Source organism: Pteronotus mesoamericanus, unplaced genomic scaffold (genome assembly GCF_021234165.1).
Source record: "Pteronotus mesoamericanus isolate MK-2021 breed Mesoamerican mustached bat unplaced genomic scaffold, CSHL_Meso_final scaffold_165, whole genome shotgun sequence".
In the NCBI taxonomy this organism is placed as follows: Eukaryota; Metazoa; Chordata; class Mammalia; order Chiroptera; family Mormoopidae; genus Pteronotus; species Pteronotus mesoamericanus.
Genome location: NW_026555307.1, coordinates 80950 through 100893, shown reverse-complemented (window position 1 = coordinate 100893; position 19944 = coordinate 80950). Strand labels below are relative to the sequence as shown.

General features: G+C 39.6%; 1 protein-coding gene across 1 annotated transcript in view; it reads right to left on the bottom strand.

Moving 5' to 3' along the window:
- USP10 (ubiquitin specific peptidase 10) overlaps positions 1-19944 on the bottom strand; it is a 59603-nt gene that overhangs the window by 13792 nt on the left and 25867 nt on the right. The window contains exons 3-8 of the mRNA XM_054588912.1: positions 15693-15753; positions 11430-12470; positions 2089-2180; positions 1427-1536; positions 951-1006; positions 607-710 (exon numbers count right to left, since the gene is read on the bottom strand). Of these exons, the coding sequence (XP_054444887.1) occupies positions 607-710; positions 951-1006; positions 1427-1536; positions 2089-2180; positions 11430-12470; positions 15693-15753 (1464 nt within the window). The remainder of the gene's footprint in view (positions 1-606; positions 711-950; positions 1007-1426; positions 1537-2088; positions 2181-11429; positions 12471-15692; positions 15754-19944) is intronic.

Sequence of the window (19944 nt, the reverse complement as noted above, 5' to 3'; positions counted from 1 at the left end):
GAAATAGAAGAACAAGCACTAGTTGCCTAGGGCCACCTCGCTACACAGGCCCAGGTTCTCACTCCCATTGGGAGCTGCGGAAGCTGCAGCCCCTGATGTCTCCTTTGGATAAAGGACCCAAGGAGCTGCTAAAGCAGGTGAGGAGGATGACAACAGCAATGCCCCCGAATGCTGCCACGACTGCAGGCCCAACCAGCCCGCTCTGCCTGAACGGCAGTACAGTGCAGTGGTTAAGGAGCTGACTCCAAAGCCCTGCTCTGCCATGTATTAGCTGTGTGACCTTGAACAAGGACTTCACTTTTCTCAAGTGTAACAAGGAGAGAATAATCATACTTACTGACAGCGTTACGTTGATACATAAAAGAACTTACACCAGTACTTGGTGCACAGTAAATGATATGGCAGTTGGCTCTGATTATGATGATTACCACGATCCTCTTTAAATTCAGCCAAGCAGCACAGTCTATAACAAGCCGAAATCTACTGAACATACCCACCGATCACAGCACGTGAAGCAGAGAGCAAGCACTGAATAGGCAACAGTTAAGGCACAAAATGCAGTAAAAGGCAACACTTTATACTGGCTACAATAGAGGAGTCCCAGACCTTCTCAGAGAGGCTTGACTTGATCACTGTCAGGAGTCTATAAATATATGTGGGTTCGAAGGCAGCTCCAGGCCGGATATCCCTCACGATTTTATCCCCAAGAGCTGCAATGGAAAGAGGACTTAGATTTTCATAACAAAAAGGAAGTCTGAAAATGACAAAAAGCAAAATCGTCCAAACTCCCTCCCATACCCACCCAATGTTGAAAATAGCATAAGGTATAGTAACCTGTATTTTTTAAAAAAACATTTTCTTTCCAATAAGGCTGAATTTATCAAATTCCCTCATCTGGACCCCCCAACTCCCAGTATGTAATGACATCGGAAAACCTTCCTTCTACTCACCTTGTCTGGGTTTTGGAGGTACTGGCATATTAGTAAACTCATTCATTAGCCGAACACTAAACATAGGAGAAAAAATGTTTGGTAGTACATTGTTTTAAAAAGCATGCTTTTACTAAAAAAGCCTTGATGGCTAAGTAAAATATTAATTAGAATGAAGAAAGCAAATTTTAGGTAACCCAGCTATATATAATAGCTGGTGAGTTCCTAGATCTTTGCTATAAAAGTTTTTGGTAAATTGTAAGTGATAAAGTGGTAAACACTAAAATTTAATTCACTGAATCTAAAGAAAACAGATAAACAATGCTCCAATTCCATTTCTGGTTAACTTCCATACAAAATTATAAATACTAAATTTTAAAAAATAGAATTAAAGGACACATTTTCAGGAAATCAAGAACTTTGCTCAACTACTTGAATTCTAATTCTCAGAGGGGGGAAACCCACTCCTTCAAAACATTTGTAAGCACCTTACTTACAAGCTGTCTATCATGGGTGTTGACGTACAAGGTCTTTGCACTTTTGAATACAGAGGAATGAACTTCATCAGGTGATACATCGGAGGGCAAGCAACCAGTGCCTGCAGTGTCTAAACATTGGCAGTAAGGAAGTGTAAAGGAAATCAAACAGACACGCCGAATTTCCAAAAGGCACACCAAGCGCAAGAGTACATAAAAGGAAATAAGCCAAGGACACTGAACAACTTAGATATGTAAACACAAAAGGGAATAAACCAAATCATCATGGGGGTGACTGCCTTTTAATATCCACATAAGGGCTTACTCTGCAGTCAGCAGTTTACATACAAGGACTTGATTCAATCGAGATAATCAAATCAATGAAAAGAAAATTTCCAGTTGTAAATGGTCACTCTGCCCCATTATTTGGGGCCCCTCTACTGAGACTAAACCTTGCCTGATTCTGTCATTACCAGGCCAACAAATCCTTTTTTTGGGGAGCGGGGAAAGGAGGGGTGGTCAGGAATAACTGTTTATAAACAAGGCAGGCAGACTAAGCAAGGAACCAAGATTCTGGATTCAAAATTTAGGGTAGACAGCCCATGAAAGCTGAACTAAGTCAAATGTGCCCGAGGAAGAGAAAACTGTAGGGAGCCAGCCTTGGGGACAGCATCTAAGGATACAGCATTAATGTAGCACCAGTTTCCTTTATTGATCAGCCCACGGGGTTGCAATGATACCGGTTTATGTATTAGGGTTACATTCTCCAGTAACTCTGAAAGAGTAAAGAAACATATTTAAGAAGTTAATGACATCTAGTGAATAACACTGAAGTAAATTCTTATGCTCCATTCTGGGAGGGTGTTCAAAACCCTGCCAATAAAGCACATCTCCAAAGAAAAAAGGCAATGTTAAAGCTTCATTCCATTCAACATCATGTACATTACTTAATGATTAAATATTTTTAATCCTCCCCTGAGGATGTCTTCATTGATTCCAAAGAGCAAGTGGGGGAAATATCAATGTGGGAAACATTAATAGGTTGCCTCCCATATGCACCCTGACCAGGGATTGAACCCAAAAGTTTTTGTTGTATACGACGATGCTCCAACCAACTGAGCCACCTGGCCAGAGGAATGACTGAATTTTTTAAAAAATTATTTTCCCTCAAGCACCAATATTTATTTGTCTTCTTGTGGAAATATAACTAGGGAGCATGAATAAGAAACTGAAAAAGCTTAACAGTATGTATTAGAGAACAAGTTTAAAAGATAAAACTTTTTTCCTTAAACGCTGATAGTGAGGCATGCCTCGGTAATAGCATGGTCCCTGAGTCCTCTGTTATAAAGACACGTGTTAACATGCAAAGCCTGACTCTCATTCATGCCTGAATCCCCAGCAACTACTCCAGTACACAAAACATCACAGTGGGTACTCAATGACTGTTCAGTGGGTGATGATACTTGTTTTGGGGACCCCTATCTCCTACTAAATTGTATTTTTCATGAGAAGTCGAGTTTAGGGGCTGTTTTGTACACTGGAATTCCTTTATTCCATTTAGAAGCAAGCTTCTTATCCTTAGATTTCGCCCTTGGATATCACTCTTCTTCACAGTCATGAAATAGCTGTAAATGCCATCTTTATACAATGCTTTATGATTTAAAAATAAATGCTTTAAATAACTTTTCATAAATGTCTTGTTATAAAACTTTTTAACAATGACAGCTACAATTTATGGGCACCTTCTACACTTAGCAAATATTTTACAATTTACATACGTTAATTGGCTATACTTAATCCTTCATAATCCAGGAGTACACCACTAGCCCCCTTTCACCAGCGAGGAAACTGAGGCTCAGAAAGGTTAACTAGCTGCCCGTGATTATACAGGAGCAAGGTGGCACAGCCAGCACCTGAAATGCATGGTCTGTGTGTTGCCAAACGGCCTCCCTTTACTTTAAACTGTATGTTAGGAAAGAAGCACTTGGTGAGCATACATTTGATGGCAGCATCCATCCATGGCATCACTCAAACAAAAGAAGCCTTTTCTAAAGCACAGTTGGACTGGCAGGTCCCAGACTCAAGCATTAAATGAAGGAATTAATTTGCAAAATTCTAATGTCAACACATACTCACCTACTCCCTCCTGTCAGAGTAAATGCTCTCTTTCCTCTGCTTGAGGAGGCACATGGAATAATTTTCCCATTTATAAAAAGTAAAACATTACAGGCTCAAGGGAACCCAATGTAATCTGTTCAATTAGACTAAGCTTGCAAAACTCCTCTCACCTCTCCTAGTAGAGGGAACAGTACTGAGCCTTCAATGAGTAACAGACCAGTTACCGAGCTGAACCACAGGTCTCCATGTGACACCACCCAGCACAGACAGTACCGGTCCTGTGGCAGACACTGCACTGGGAGCTTTTTCTACATTACTCATAATCACCCTAACAACCCTGTCAAACATACGCCAGTATCATCCCCATTTTACAGGTGTGAAATCTGAAGTCCAAAGGGATAGGTAATTGGTATAGGTCACATAACTGAACTGACACATGAACTCGGGTCTAGCTGACTCCAGAGGCTAAGCTCTTTCCTCTCAGTAGACAACGGGTTCCATTTTAAAATCCTTTTACTCTAAGGCTTCAGATACTAGCTTTTCTCCACAGGTTTAAGATCTTCTACTTAAATTGGGTTTTTTTTTACAACATCTGTCATTTGAGTCATATTATCACAACAGTCCACAATTTCCAATGTGTGCCGGTTATTTGATATAAACACTACCAAAAAAATGCATTTTCAAATAAGCATCGAATCCCAAATGAACACCCACCATGACACCTGTAAATATTTGCCATAGTATTTTTACATCTAGAACCTATTAACTTTTTACAGAACTGTAAGACCCAAAATCAACTGTCTTCCTAACACCAGGACCTCTATTAAGCAGCATGCTGCCATTTGCAGAGCCCTGCCTAGGCACCAGCTCCCAGAGGCACAGAGGTGACTAAGAGGTGGCCCCGCTGCAGGAGAGCTTTCAGACAGTGAAGAAGGCGTCACAGCACAGGCAAAGCTGAAAGGGGGTCAGCGGAAGGGATGCTCAGCCCCATCCAAGGACTGGAGAAACCCTGAGGCAGCCTGGGGCCAATGACAACAGATGGCAGCTGATACTGCAGAACATCTCCAGCTGGGATATCGGTGCCTTCTACCCAGAGAAGAAACACAACAGGATGAATGGGTTATTTTTTGTTTTGTGCTGTGATGTTTACTTTTTAGAGGTGCTGATAAGCCGCTCCCAGATGACACCAGTAAGTAGTATACTTCTACTCACACACCCGCGAGTAACATTATGTATACTTAACTTACACACAGGTCCCTGCAGTTTGGGGCTGAAACTGTGCATTCTGACAACATATACAGCAAGAAAAGCGATGGGTCAGAAATGGAACCCTAAGCGGCATCACACCCGAGTGACAGGTTGAGAAGAACCTGTCACAGTGATCCAGAAGGACAGTCAGTTTGAATTAGCAGAGGGGGCAGAAGGAGGTTCCAGGGTCTCAAGGGCACAGGAGGCCAAGCCTTCTAGGGTGGGGGTTTGGGGTGAAGGTCCAAGGGGGAGGTGTGGGTCTTGATGACATTAATTCCTGTTCAATAGACACTGGAGGAAATGGAAAGAAAATGGCCAGGGACACGCATACAAGATCCATCTGAAACTTCCCTTCCGTGTCAACTGTTTTAACAGACTTTAAAAAAAAAAAAGTTTGTAGATGATCAATACTACTTTAAATTCGTATCTTGTTAAAAAAATCATTTATGATAAGGCTAACTCCACTCTCAAAGCGAAGCAGGTGAAAAAACATCAAGAATAAACTGCTCTAAGCTCCACTGAAAAATGCATCTCCTCTTATGTTCTTAACTAAGCTACATGCCCAGAATAATCTGCACACCTGGAGGATGAAACATTGAAACCCTATGGAATCAAGCGAATAGATCCAACTTAAAATTGACAGTTAGCTGACTTCTTTCCAACATTCAGCTGGGAAACAGCACGAATTGGTTGGGCAGAAACCTTTAGTTTCTACATCAACCCTTCCCTTGAACTGATGCCAGCTCTGGCCATTAGTATCGGTTTGCTTATTTTTAAGGAGCTGGCAGGTGAAAAAGGTAGTTTTGCTGTTGATCTTCCACAATATGAAGTCTCTTAGCATCACCTAGTGGTTTGTTCAATAACTGCAAGCAACAGAATATTGCGAGTAGATGTGTCTACAAAATTAAAAAGGCAAAAACTCTGAAACGTAATGTAGAAACAAAAGATTTATTAGCGAATGTACAAAACTAGCTTCTATTGAAGTCTTTAACATTCTTTGGAACAGCCTTCTGGTACAATATTTACAAATGCCGAATAGTAAGTCTTTACAGACTTAGGAAACAGAGACACTGAACAAACTAGTTTCCTTAATGATTATGCTGTTATTCTAGAAAAATTTTCTCTACTCTGGCAAGTCTTCCATAAACTAAAATACAGAATCACTACTCAAAGTAAAATTGACTAACTACTGGAAACAGTGTCCCCTGAAGGCATCTAAGAGTTGCACACTCTATCTCCACAGCAAAAGACAGCATCACTGTCTACCTTGTATTAGGTTCGTGTAGCTCCTTCCCTAGAGATGTAGCTCCTTATAGGCGACACCTTCACACTTGTACCTACTCAGGGAGTCTTCCCCTTCCAGGGAACATGACTTCACAGCCTGTTCCTAGCCTGATAATGCCATCCCTACTGGCTACATCAGTCTCTTTGTTGCCTCTTTTCTCCACACCCCTCTGCAAACAATTACTTCTCTTTCTGCTAATAAGAGCTGCCATCTGTTCCTTTCCTATCTTATTCCATAAACAACCCTCAAGGCAAGGCCAGTTGTTACTCACTGACCTAGATAGATAGTGAATGGCATACTTTAAGTACATATTAGATGGTAATAAGGGGTGAACTGAACATCTGGATCCCAAAGTTGTTGGTTATGCTAAATGGCTGCATTCCAATTTGACAGAAATGACCCAGTGAATTTTAAAGGTCATTTTAGCACATAGTTCAGAAAGCCTCCAGGCGCGCCCCTGTGGAAAAGCAGACAAGGGCAAGAGTCCAGGAAGACAAACTAGACATTTGGGTTCACACCCTGGCTCTGCCACTTCATTCATCTTGTCCCCTGGAGCAGATGACTTCCCTCCTCACCTGCAACAGAGACTGCACCCACCATTAGCTCTGGGAGGCTTCTGTGTGATTCCCGTAACACCATACAGAAAACACCTAGCAGCATTGTCAGCTCATTAGAGACACTCCATAATCCTTGTTAGGAAGTTTTAGAGAACCAACAATTTTCAGCAGTCCAAGAAATGTTAGCTTAAATTCCTTAAAATAAAATTTTGTCAGTATATATATTAATAAAGTTCCACTTCAAAAAGACTGAAAGACTGTGAAAAATTATCTTATTGTCTAGGGTTTTCTCTTAAAAACAAATATCCAAGTAATTTAAAGGTTCATTTTTGTAACAGTGTACACTGAGCCGTTTCCCCGAATAATTTCAATAACCACAGACTGACTGGGCCAGACACTCGCTTCTGATGAAGTTCCTCGGTGCACTTCTGCCTTCTCCCTCCAAGGGGAACAGCACAGAGCAAAGACCATTCTATCTCCTGTAGTCACCCGTCCCTATTACCGAATCCTGTTAAAATGAATGACTCCTATTGCTGTAATTCAAGTCAATTACTTGTGGCTTGCAGACAAGCCAGTATGAATACTGCTTTTAATTTTTTCATATAACTCTTGGCTATATTTAATTAGTTCCTTTTATAACAGTATCATCATTTCCATGACTATTTTACTCCCAGCCTAAAGTCCAATAAGCACCGTAACTACACAAGTGAAAAGAATCAAAACCAGAAAGGACAGCCATAAAGGAGAGAAGGCAGGGTTACTTCCTGAAGTTGAAACTTTAAATCTGACATGTGGTCCAAAGTCAGCACTGTTGATCATTTATTTTCCCCTTCTTTTAGGGCAAGTAATCACAAATTTACTGTAATAACAAACTTTCCCCTTCTTTTCAATTCGTCATTGCTGGTATGGCTTCACTACTTAGATACATTCAGAGAGCAACTTTAGGATGACGACTTCCCCAATCCACCTTTTCCCACAGGAGTTGGTGGATCTCCCCAAAATAATGTTATTGGAATGGTACAAAATGCCACAATGACTTCATATCACACAACAGACGAGAAACTGAAATGGATGTGTTCACTTTTGTAACAGCTCAAACACTAAGTGGCTAAAGTTTAACCTATGAAATCTGACATAACAAAAACTGAGTGGTTAATATCCTTTCTTGTATTTTAAGACATACACAGTAGCTGACATGTTGCAACATACCATTCAAATGTAGTGATTTATAAACTCAATAGCAATACTAGCATAATAAACTTTTAAGGCAATATAAGCTATGATTATTCCTATACACATTTTACACATCAAATTTTGTTTTCCTAAAATTAGGATTTAGAGGTCATACTATGATTTAAAAATCCATGAAAAAGCAAGGTGCAGAACTTTCACTGATTGTTAAGGCTCAATAACTGCTCCATAACTAATGCTCTGGTATGTTGTGTTGACCTGCTTTTCTGTCATCTTCCTAATGGTCCAGAACATTCTCCAACTGTTTTTCTTTTCCTCATTACATCGCTTTGGAAGAACATATACTATTCTGGTTACCTCATCATGTAGAGGACAGCAAAGCAACTCATGTACCATTATTCATTGATTACAGACCAACTTATGTTTTATTAAGTGAAGGGGTCTCAGTTTAGTTCTATAAGAGAGAGACATACCATAAATATCAGCAAGGACATATTCATATCGAATCAGATATGGACTGAACTCTCAATCTGCAAGGGTGGGTTCCTGCCAACAGGTGCTGCGCCCCTTTTTACCTTAGGGCATGCTATGTTACAGCTACTTTGGAGAATGTGAGAGAAAATGCAAAACTGAGAAATCATTTCCCAAGTTGGAGGGGGGGGAATATAAGTATGATTTATATTAAGTATGTTTATATACCAAAACAAAGATAATAAGCTAAATTTTTGTTTACATTTCAACAAAATACAGACACAGGAATTCATCTTCCTGAGCAGATCCAACTTGTAATGATTTTGTTGCTTTCTCCATTAATGGTGTTTCCATTGAAGTGTTCTTCCCTTCCATCTTTTTTTTTTAAATCCTCACCTGAGGATATTCATTTTTTACTGATTTTTAGAAAGAGGGAGAAAGAGGAAGGTGGAGAAGAGAGACAGAGAGAAGCACTGTTGTAAGAGAAACATTGATGGGTTGACTTCCATACACACCGGTAGGTTTGATCACTCAACTGGGGATCAAACCCACAGCCTAGACATGTTGCCCTGACTGGAGATCAAACCCGCAACCTTCTGAGGTATAGGATGACACTCCAACCAAGCCACCCAGCCAGGGCTTCCATCACCTTCTTAAATAGAGTTCATATTTAAGAACAGCCAATGGAACAAAATGTTGACAAATAATACACACTGTGAAGATGGCCCTGCCGCCAAGAAGCTGAGAGCAGAAACCAATAATGTAATGGATAAACAGTTTATGAGCAATCAAGAGTCGGTTGTATTTCACTTCAAAATGCCTTATATGTGATTTGTATTCTTTTACAGTTCATTTGTCTTCCTAATTTGTATCTCACTTGTGGTTATACAAAACTCAGTTGGCATTTTAAGCAGAGATTTATGACTGGGCAGATGATCCAGAAATGTGAACATCCAAACAGCTGACAATGGCTGAACTGTTCCCTTCTCCCTTTCCCAAAAGGTAGTAAGTATACTGATAAATATAAAAATTACGCTTTGAGTAGAACCAGTTAGGTGCTAATGAAGGGCAAATGCTATGATAACCAAAATCAACACATCTTTTAATGGAGCTAGAATTTCAGTTATATGTTGCGTAAAATAAGTGGGCATATGCCTAAAAGTATTGTAGTTTGTGGTAGTAGATCTGACATAAATTAAATATATTTTTATCATTTTTACGAGGCAAATCATAAAAATATGGAGAATATGACAAAGGGAAAAAAGTCCATACCTAGGCTCTGTATGACTCCAAGTGTATTTAACGTGACTACTGTCACTGCCATGTACCCAAAGTAATACTGAGAACTGCCAGCAACTACATACTCTATTTCTAAGGCTCAGTAAACAGTCTCAAAAGAATACAGTATTTTATAAGGAACTAAACTTCTGCTCAGATAATTAAGTCATCTTTGTAACTGGCTTACTCAAAATAGGATTAAGAAAATAAATGTGTGAGGAGGATGGGGGAACATTCTATATCAATTCAAAAATAATTACATGGACTGCAGCAATGCTCTCCACTAATACAAAGGAAGTAAGAGCCCCTACATTTGAAATATTTTACAAAGCAAGTTAACATTAGATTTAGCAGGTTAACTAGACTGTAACATATGTAGAAAAGGGCAAACTATGTCTCAAACCACATTTAAAGTCATACGGCTGGAACGTTTTAAAACATTTAAATGAAACTTTCTTATTGTAAATAAAGATTGAGAAAACTTCCCGGGAATAGAGGTTTTCCTCTGTGAAGTAATTTTTAGGAACAAAAGTTTAATTACATTATCTTTAAGACTTTCAACTAAGAAGGCACATTTTTATAAGCATTCTGCCATGCATTTCTCATTATAGCTTAAAAGAAGCTTTTAACTTAAATGTTCTATACAAAGACTTATACTGTTTTATCCTGACTGTAACGGCATTCTCTTGCAATGAACATATTCTAAAAATTATAGTAAAAAAATCACCTGGCTTTTAAAAATAGGTATGAAGCCCAAGATGATTGGCCTACCTATTACCTTCTCATTTTAAGAGAACTCTAGGCACCAAGAGTATTCAAAATAATATATTTTGTATAAGGAAGAAAATGCTAAAAAAATAAAAAGGATTGGTTGCTGTCATCTTATTGCCATCAAAAGAATGTTTTATATTTTATGGAATTCTGACCATTCATAAACAAGAATGTTTACAGTTAATGGAATTCTGACCATTAAAAGATGATGCATTTTACAGCTTGCTACTGCATTGATCCTCATCCTGGTTATGCTGTCAGATGTTCCAAAATGTTAAATCAGAAAACATGACATAAAGCCTAAAGTCAGCTTGTTTTAACTCGTCTGATGGGGGTAAGAATCTGAAGAGTAGGCTACTAAACTTGGTACAACAAAACCTGAAGAAATGTCTCTGGCTTCTTAGACACATATAAAACATACATACTCCTCTGTATTTCTGACTTCCTACTTCGACTTAAAAAACAACTGCAAATTATGCAGCTTTATATTTTTATTGTGAGTTAGTTCTACTTTTGAGTTTATCACCTCAAAATAAAACATATACTTTGAGTCAAACTGTTACAGTTTTTCTTTCCATGTGAAGAGCTGACCCTGATGTGCAAAAACTAACTAAACCCATGTACTAAATCCAAAACAGGCATTAAAAAGAAAAACCCCGATGCTCTCTGCTATCTTAAGAAATATAGAAGAGAAACACTGCAAAGTGAGATCAAATCAGGGATTATCATACCAAAGTTGTACAGCATGTGTAACAGATAGGGCAAGTCCATTATACAGTCACAATGGAGCAGAATTAATTGATCAATATGCAAGAAATGGAAATGTTTGTCAACAGAAAAGAACTGGTAACAGACATAAATTTTTCACTTAACATAAAGGTATGACAACCCCTTCCCATTTTGCTTATATATCATTTTGCTTTTAGAACATTTAAGGCACAGGCATTCTTCAGAAATTTCTATTAACACACAGGTGATCTACTATTGCTCTGGGTAACAATCTATCACCACAGTTTGTAAGCCCAGACTGTCTCAAACTTCTCACTCAACAGGCGATGGGATCTGCTCCCCTCTTCACTTTCGACCTGTATCTTTTGAACTATACCTGCAATCTTTATGGCTACGGGATCCTCTGAAACTGGAACAAGCCCTTCCTTGACTTCAGCCTGCTTTTCAGAGACCAAGGGAGATGTGGCAGGAGGGGAATACTTAGTTTCCACAGAAGCCACGGGCGAGGAGGAAGAGGACTTAGAATCATGGAAAAGACTGGCCCATGACTTAGGCTGACTGACGGGAGTGGAGCCCGCCACAGAGGCCAGGCCATCGGCAGGAGGGGAAGTGCTCTCGGCCTTAGCTGGGTCCGAGTCCGAGCTTTCCACAGTGTGCAACTCCACCCCGTTGGCAGCTGAGCCCCTACCCAAGGATTCAAGTATTTGTCCGTTAGCAACTCCAAGGTTTTCAGTAGTATCAGTCCCAACATAAGGGTGAGCCACAGCTGTCCTCAACAGGCTGTCCCTGCCGGCCTCTGCAGGGAGGCAGGACTGTTCCAAGTCAGGCCCCTGGCAGCCCTCGGGCTGCCCTGCAGTCCTGGCATTGCTGTCCAGGGCTCGGGGGAAAGAACTACCAGGCACATCGTCACTGACGAAGTCCGTGGAATCCTGAGGGCTGCTACAGGTCCTGGGTGTCCCCAGCAAGGGCATATCGCCCATCAACTCTACATCCTCTGCGCCCACGCTGTTCAGGGCTACTGGATTGGCATGGCCATTGACCAGGGCTTCTGTGGAAATACTACCCTCGCTGCCATCTTTCAAGTAACTATAATATCCAGGTGGACGTTTTTTCTTCTTTTTACGTTCCCTTTGTCCAAGACCACCCGAGACACCGTCATTTTCCAAAATTTCCACCTCTGCATTGGAACTGCCATCCAGATCAAGGGCAGAGCCTGGGTACCGGCAGTCAATGGAGCCGTAGTTTGCTTCTTTATCTATGTCATCAGGGGTCTTTTTGGAAGTTGTGCAACTAAGAATAAATTCAGGAGCCTGAGGATTCAATGTGCTTGAAATACTGTAGTTAGGAGTTCTCTGCAAAGTGTCATTGGGTTCAATTACTTCATTAACACCGAACTCGATTCTCTGGTATTCTTGCCCTATGTAGAAAGAAAACAGTCAGTAAATATCCCATTAGTTAAAAATACAGCTATACAAACTATGAAAGTATCAATAATTATTTTTCTTAGAAAAATTAAAGTCTTCTAATTAACAAAGCTGGTATTTCTGTGCTGAATAATTTGTTGAAATAACTATAAAATTATATTTAATTGGGGGATATTGGAAAAACTGCCTGTATTTATATCCAACTCTCAGAACAGCTAAAATGGAGACTTCCAGAACATAGACATTAAAATGAAATTACAATAAAAAGCAAATAATAATTTGCCTGTCTGAAAACACCCCTCAATTAAATCTGACAGTACTAGCTTACTTTATGCCAGAGTTGGGTACACGCTTTTTAGACAATCAAAAGAAAATCACGACAACAAACTCAAGAGACTTAAAATCATTGCTCTATGTTATGGCTTCTCTAGTTAGGGTAATTTAGTAATTCAGAAAGCATAAACTACACTAAGAATTAATCCTCTACATAAAAGTATACTTCAGAAGCACTTTTTTGAATAATCCACCTCCTGATCTCCTCCACTGACAACCCAACTGAAGTCTGGAAATAGCCTTGCATGAATGCACATTAATCCTCCAGTAAATAAATTCACACTGGATTAACTCCATTGGTGGTGAAGGTACCACACCAAAATACCAAAAGATAAAATCATGCCATGAACTTTTAAAAACCTCTTGGGAACCCTTCAATACTTCTTCACAGTTGACATCAATCTAGATATTCCATCCATTTCTAAGACATGCATTTTTTCATCTCTGAAGTTAGGTTAGGTTTTAGAATCTACTGTGTCCTTCAATAGACACCAAGCATCAATGTCAGCTTATAACTGATAAAGTTATAAATAAATTTTGAAGTTAAGAAAATAACACATGCCTTATAATTCATTATTAGTGCATAACTGAAAAAGTTCTCCAAGTCTATCACAAAAGGCCAACTTTTTTTCAAGGCATGTATTTCAAGGAAAAAAAAATCGTTAACACCGAAAGAATCGTGTTGCATTATAGAGAACTAAATATATTTTACCTTGGAAGTCTTTTTATACAAGGAAAAAACCAGCCCCAGAGAGAAGCCAGTTGTGTGCAAGTTAGTGGAAAGGCAGGGGCCTAGTCTAATTCTTCATTTGTTTTTGACAAAACACCCCTTCCTTGGGGTTGGCTTGGGTGGGGGGCCGGGGGGGGGGGGAACCTGAACAGCAACAAAAAGCTCCTATTACACCTAACAGCAAGTTTACATATAAAGCCACCAATATGACAATTTGAATCCTTTGCCTCCTGAGCACTGATTTCTTTGTTTCTGTTGTTTCCTTATTTTAAAAAGAATCACCACAGAACAATTAATGTCTCTGTTATTATACCTAAAGGTGAACTGTCCACTCTGTTTGCAGACATCATCTAATCCATGATATTCAGAGGGTGCAATGCTATTACATGGACTGAAACTGATGTATCTAAAGAAGTGAAGAGCACTCCCCATGGGGAGGCTACCCTTTGCAAACTGTGGTGTACATTGTGAAATCACATTCAAATTTAGTATGTGTTGTGTCATGCAGCTTGTACAAGATTTTGATGATTTCCAAGAGACACAGTCAGTGCCTTCCAGATCTCAATTCTTAATCTTATCACACCATAAAACAGTCTAGAATGTAGTATTAATGGCACTATTACAATATGCTACGGCTATTATCAGAACATTTACCCAGTACAGCATCTGATAGTATCACTGGGAGGCCGATTCCTACCCAGGACAGTACCTTTTCTTACCCAGGAACACTCGTCATGGACACACGTGTATACTGCCCTGCAAGGCAGAGAGGTCAGCACAAAGCCCAGGCTGTCAGGCTGGAAGACTGGTGCACGTCCAGAGAACTCACGCTTAAACAACCCATTCAATACAGTGGGTACATGGGAATGCAGTGCTCACGCAAGGCAGGCAGTTGGGGGAAGGAAAACCAGCTCAAATAAAACAATTACATCTTCACACGGCATTTCCCAAAATCTGCTCACTGCAGCACTCGCAGGGAAGACTCTTATCTCTAGCCTATGCCACTGGGAAGATGGTGGGGCCGCTAACTGAATTAGAAAGGTGTAACAAGGAAGGAAAAACAACAAAACATTTTAAAGCACTGAGTAAACATCTGCAGCATGCTCACTATGTGCAAAGCACATGGACCAGAGAACTCTACTGACCCAGGTAAAAAAGCTGCTCCAGAGGCTGCACAGCAGGGCAAGAGCCTTTAGGTCCCTCCAGCTTCATTTATTTTATGCTCAACCTAAGCCATCATTAGAACTGCTCTTTCTCTTATGATTTCCTATATCCTTGTTAATTTAGATAATCACTTTCTAATTTTACTATAAAGAGTCTGAATAGTTTTTGCAAGGTTTACATTTAAACCTCAATTACACTTAAAATACCTTGCGCAGGTCTGGCAGGTCTGGCCACGTTAACAAAACGAAGGAATCAAATCCCTGACTCTCAAAGAGAAGATCTAGCTTTTAGTCTCTCCAAAGCCAGCAAGGGCCTTTGATGGGACTCAAACTGAAAAAGTGGTCCAGACAGATGTGACCTGTGTAATGGGTAGCCTGCAGTAATTAAAGGACCCTGCTGTTATTTAAACACTGGGCACTTAAACAATACAAAATCACTGCATCTCAACAAGCACCATCTCCAAGAACCAGGTCACTGTCTGTGAGAGACCAAAAAGAGTAACAAAGCAGGAGGTAAAGAGGTTACCTGAATTCCCAAGAGTATTAGTGACAGACAGGGTCATAAATGTAAAACTGGAGAAACAAGGATTCAAGCTGCCACTGAGCTGTGCAGAGGGCACACACTCAGAGATTTGCCAGGTCTGGGCCCAGCAGCCTCCGCCCCCAGACGGAAAGTTCGCTGCAGAGCTCGGACAGAAAGCACGGGCTATGATGAACACACCTGTGCAGTGAGAGCTGCTAAGAAAAAAAGAGAACTGAACATCGCTTCCTTAACTAAACCTTGAATGTCTGACACTATGAAGCACAAAATAAACTTTAACCCATTAGTTAAAGTGGTTCAGTGATTAAATGTACAACAGTTTACAGCTGAAACATCAAGCTATAAGGGGATGTTTATTCAAAAAGTATGAAACAGCCAGGAAAACACTGTTGGCAGGTACCTTGCCCACCCAGTACACGTGGTCCAATAAAGGAGAGAACAAGCTTACCATCAGGCAGTTCATCTGTAGCCTGCGTGCCACACAGAACTGTCCCATTGTATGGAGGAAGCTGCAAGGGGAATCAAAACAATATTAATTCAACAAAATGTTAAAACCTGACACATGCTACTTTATTAAAGCAACATTTCATTAACTCTTTACCCATGTTACTGCTTCTCATGACATTTCTACCAAAACAACACACATGGAGACAGTAAAATTAAATCATCTTCATTTAAGGAAAAAAATACCATAGGAATGTTTTTAAATATTTAGATCCAAAGATGAGGGAAAAAAATTAAAAACAAACTCTAATTGACATGTAAATCAGCTGCAATAAAATGCTAATGATTTTATTAAAATGCTAATTTTATTTAAAATGCTAATACTTTGTTTCACAGGATGTGAGTGACTCCCCATGAACCCCACAGCCACCTGTCTTTGTCCACTAGTAAAGATGACTCCTGGTGACCATCTGCACTCTGTGTTCAGCATCAGTGTGTGTCAGCACAGGCAGCAGAGGCCAGGCCCCAGGCCCAGGAGCAGGGAGTGGAGAAAGCCCACTGGGAAAGAAAGGTCTCAGAATCGTGGCTCCTTTTTAATATAATGCCTTAAATAACCAAATTAAGGGCTGGAAATCACATCCCTTGTTTGAAAGAGATCAAGCAAAATGTCAAGTATCTGACCTCTGTAAAAAACAGAAGGGCATTATAATAAATACTTCAAAGTTTTCTCCTTCTTAGCTATTCAATAATATCTAAGATTCGGAAATGTTAAAAATGGATAGGTTTGAGATGAAATTTAGGATGGGAAGGGAAGGAAGCAAACAAATAATCGTTACCTGAAGGCGGAACAAAAAAACAAAAAACACTGTTTCTCAAAGTCTGCTCACTGCGGCACTGGCAGTACCATGGCCCCCTGCCTGTGTGGGGTCCCCAAGCCTGCAATATTCAGAGGTACCCAGGTAATTCCCCATGTCCACTACTGCTGAGAATTACTGCTTAAGTGGCTTCCTCAGCTGATTACTCCAATTAACTCTTAGCAAGTTGATTCAATAATCAGAGATAAAAGCTTATCATTCCAAGTAACTAAGTTCTCCCCCAGAGAATTAATGACAAATAAGGAGCTAAGAAAATGCAGTGCTACTCAAAAGCAACGGACCACATTCAGGACTTGAGAGCTGCACATATTTCCAACATGAAGGGGCACCCCAGTATTCTTCATACTGTCACAAAAGGAGAAAGCACTTTGTGTACAGAGATGAACTACAGTGGCCTTGCACCTGAGGTGCAAAAAGCATTCATTCCACGCACCATTCAAACACTCACACCAGGTGCTCCAGCATTTACCTCTGGCACAAACACATGAAGAAGGGTGCATCTGAGGAAGCCACAAACTGGGGTCATGTCCCTCTGCAGTCACAAAAGAAGTGTAGCAGACTCCCATACACAGAATGCCTTCCCAAATGTTCTATCAATGACACTGGAGTGCCCCCTGGTGATAGAAATCTACACAATTTTAAGGCAGTAAAAGTTTTGAGGTTCTTTTTAACCTCCCCATATTTCAAAATCTAGTTAAGTGGTAGAAGCAAGGATCTGAAAAGAGACCATCTAGCAGACTCCTGGGCAATACTGCCATTTTTTTGTTAGTGTGTTTAAAACACTTATTTTGATATACTAATCTGGTAAGAGCATTAACTGTGGGAATTACTGCATGCTGGAATGAGTTCTGGCCCAGGAGCAGCATCAGTGGGTGAGTGAGTGTGTGAGTGTGTGAGTAAGCAAGCGAGCTGCTGCTATTTTTTTTTTTTTTAACTCTAGAGGCATATGGCACCTTTAATTGAACAAAACTTTCACCACGAAGAAGTCCTTTAGTCTGTGGTATTTGGGTATAATAAAAACACTACAGAATAAATTGTAATTATTGTTTTAAGTTCCCTCTTTATACAGGTCTTTATAAGGATGCAAAATATAAAAACCAAAGCAAAAACATAAAATCTCACACACAAAGGTGAACTGAAAAATGTAAAAAACTGAAATCTAGTTATATATTAGATGCAGTTAAATCATCTCAATCTGAAATACTGCTAACAGTATTGTGAAGACATGACATGGGACTTTTGCCTTGGCAGGTGTGGCTCAGTTGGCTGGAGCATCATCCAGCAGGCCGAAAGGTTGCAGGTTCAATTCCCAGTCAGGGCACATACCCAGACTACAAGCTCAATTTCCCGGTTGGGGAGCATATAAGAAGGCAATCCATCGATGTTTCCTCTCTCTCTTCCCCCACTCCCTGTTCCTCTCTAAAAGCAATGAAGAAATGTCCTTGGATGAAGACTAAGGAAAAAAAAAGTCTTGGGACCTTTTGATAAGGAAATGTTTTAGAATCTTCTTGGTGCTGCCACAATTTGTTCTGCTGTCTAAAAGACCTTCACAAACCCTAAATCTCTCCCCTGAAATCTCATTAAGATATCAAATCAATGAGATCTTAATTCTATCACTCTGCACACACCGGGTGCATGTACTATGCTATCCTGGACTTGTTATTCAGTAGCAGGTTGATGTTTATGTGTTGTTTCCAATGATGAGAGCCTGGGAGGTTTCAAGAACAATTTGCATTCTCTCCCTCTTTCTAACACCAATAACATCATTATGACAGGGGTTCAAAACAAAGTTATTTATAAGTCGACTGTATTTTTCACAGTTAGAGAAATTTTTAAATCACCCTGACTTCTAAACTAGAGCACAGCTTTAGAAAACATAGCAAATACCTTTTAAAAATTTATATAGGCATGTCTCATTTTTTTGCACTTCTTTTACAAATGCTCTTTGTAGATAATGTGAAGAAAACACATCAATATTGAGACAAGACTGTCCACCAGCAAAAAAGATTATTAACTGCTGAAGTCTCAGATAATAGTTAGCAGTTTTTAGCAATAAAGTATTTTTTATTTAAGGTATGTACATTTTTTTGACAATACTACTGCATATTAATATACTAATGTAAATTTTTATATGCAGTGGGAAACACAAAATTCATAAGACTCACTTTTTACTAAAATATTCGCTTGGTGGCAGTGGTCTGAAAGGGAACCTGCAGTATCTTCAAGGAATATCTCTAGGATCAGATCAGCTCAATTTGTTTCTTCTGATTTTGTTAAACTACTGACCATCCTATGTTGCCAATGACAAGCTTTCAAACAAGCAAACTAAAAGAGACAAAATACTCTTAGCTGAAAGGAATGATGACTTTGTAGACAGAATGTTTTTATATTTAAATATTTCTGTTTTTATAAATTGTTCATTTTTTATAAAATTGTTTTTATACTTTACACTTCTCACATTTTCTGTTTTTTAGTTCCTGGCCTCACATAAAGGGGGAAAATGCTTTAACCAGTTTCTAGTAGCCAGAAAACTACATAAGAAATAGCGCTAGATTCTGATTTATGCCACACGGTAGAAACAATACAGGTAGGAGACGCAATTGTTTTACCTACAAGGTAAAAGGCCAAATGATTATGCAAAAGTGAGATAACATTACACACCCACCAATCCAATCATGCACCACCATATTAAACAGTCTGTGTCCTATGTATTACTATAATCCAAACACCCAAATTGTAATAACTGAGAACAGTATCTCAGCCCAATAATATTATTTAGTCTTCATTGCCCTTTTGAGGGATACTGCACCATATGTGATTTTGATAGACGTGTTGTCTATCATACCCTACACCCCTATATCCAATGCATGCTCAAAAGCAAAAAAAAAAAAAGAAAGAAAAAGAAAAGAGAAGAGAAGAAAAGAAAAGCCAAGCCCTGACTGATGTGGCTCAGGAGACTGGGTACTGGCCTGCAAACCAAAGGATTGCTGGTTCAATTCCTGGTCAGGGCACATGCCTGGGTTGTGGGCCAGGTCCCCAGCAGGGGCCACGCGAGAGGCAACCACATTGATGTTTCTCTCTCGCCGCCTTCTCCCCTCACTCCAAAAATAAATAAAACATTTTTTTAAAAATCATGTCACCTAGATAGGCCCAGACACACTAAGATTTCTGGCATAATTCATTTTGATGAGAAATAGCCATTGTTTCTGCAAATAAAGAGTCTGACATATCTTTACCATCAGCATCCTTCATATCTGTTTATTAACATTTGTTACACTAGGTATCACATCACACTTTAATGATTTTTCAACATTTCTATGAAGTAAATAAGCACTTTCCAATTTCAATTTATTTTTTAAAAAGGAACAATGAGATGGAGGA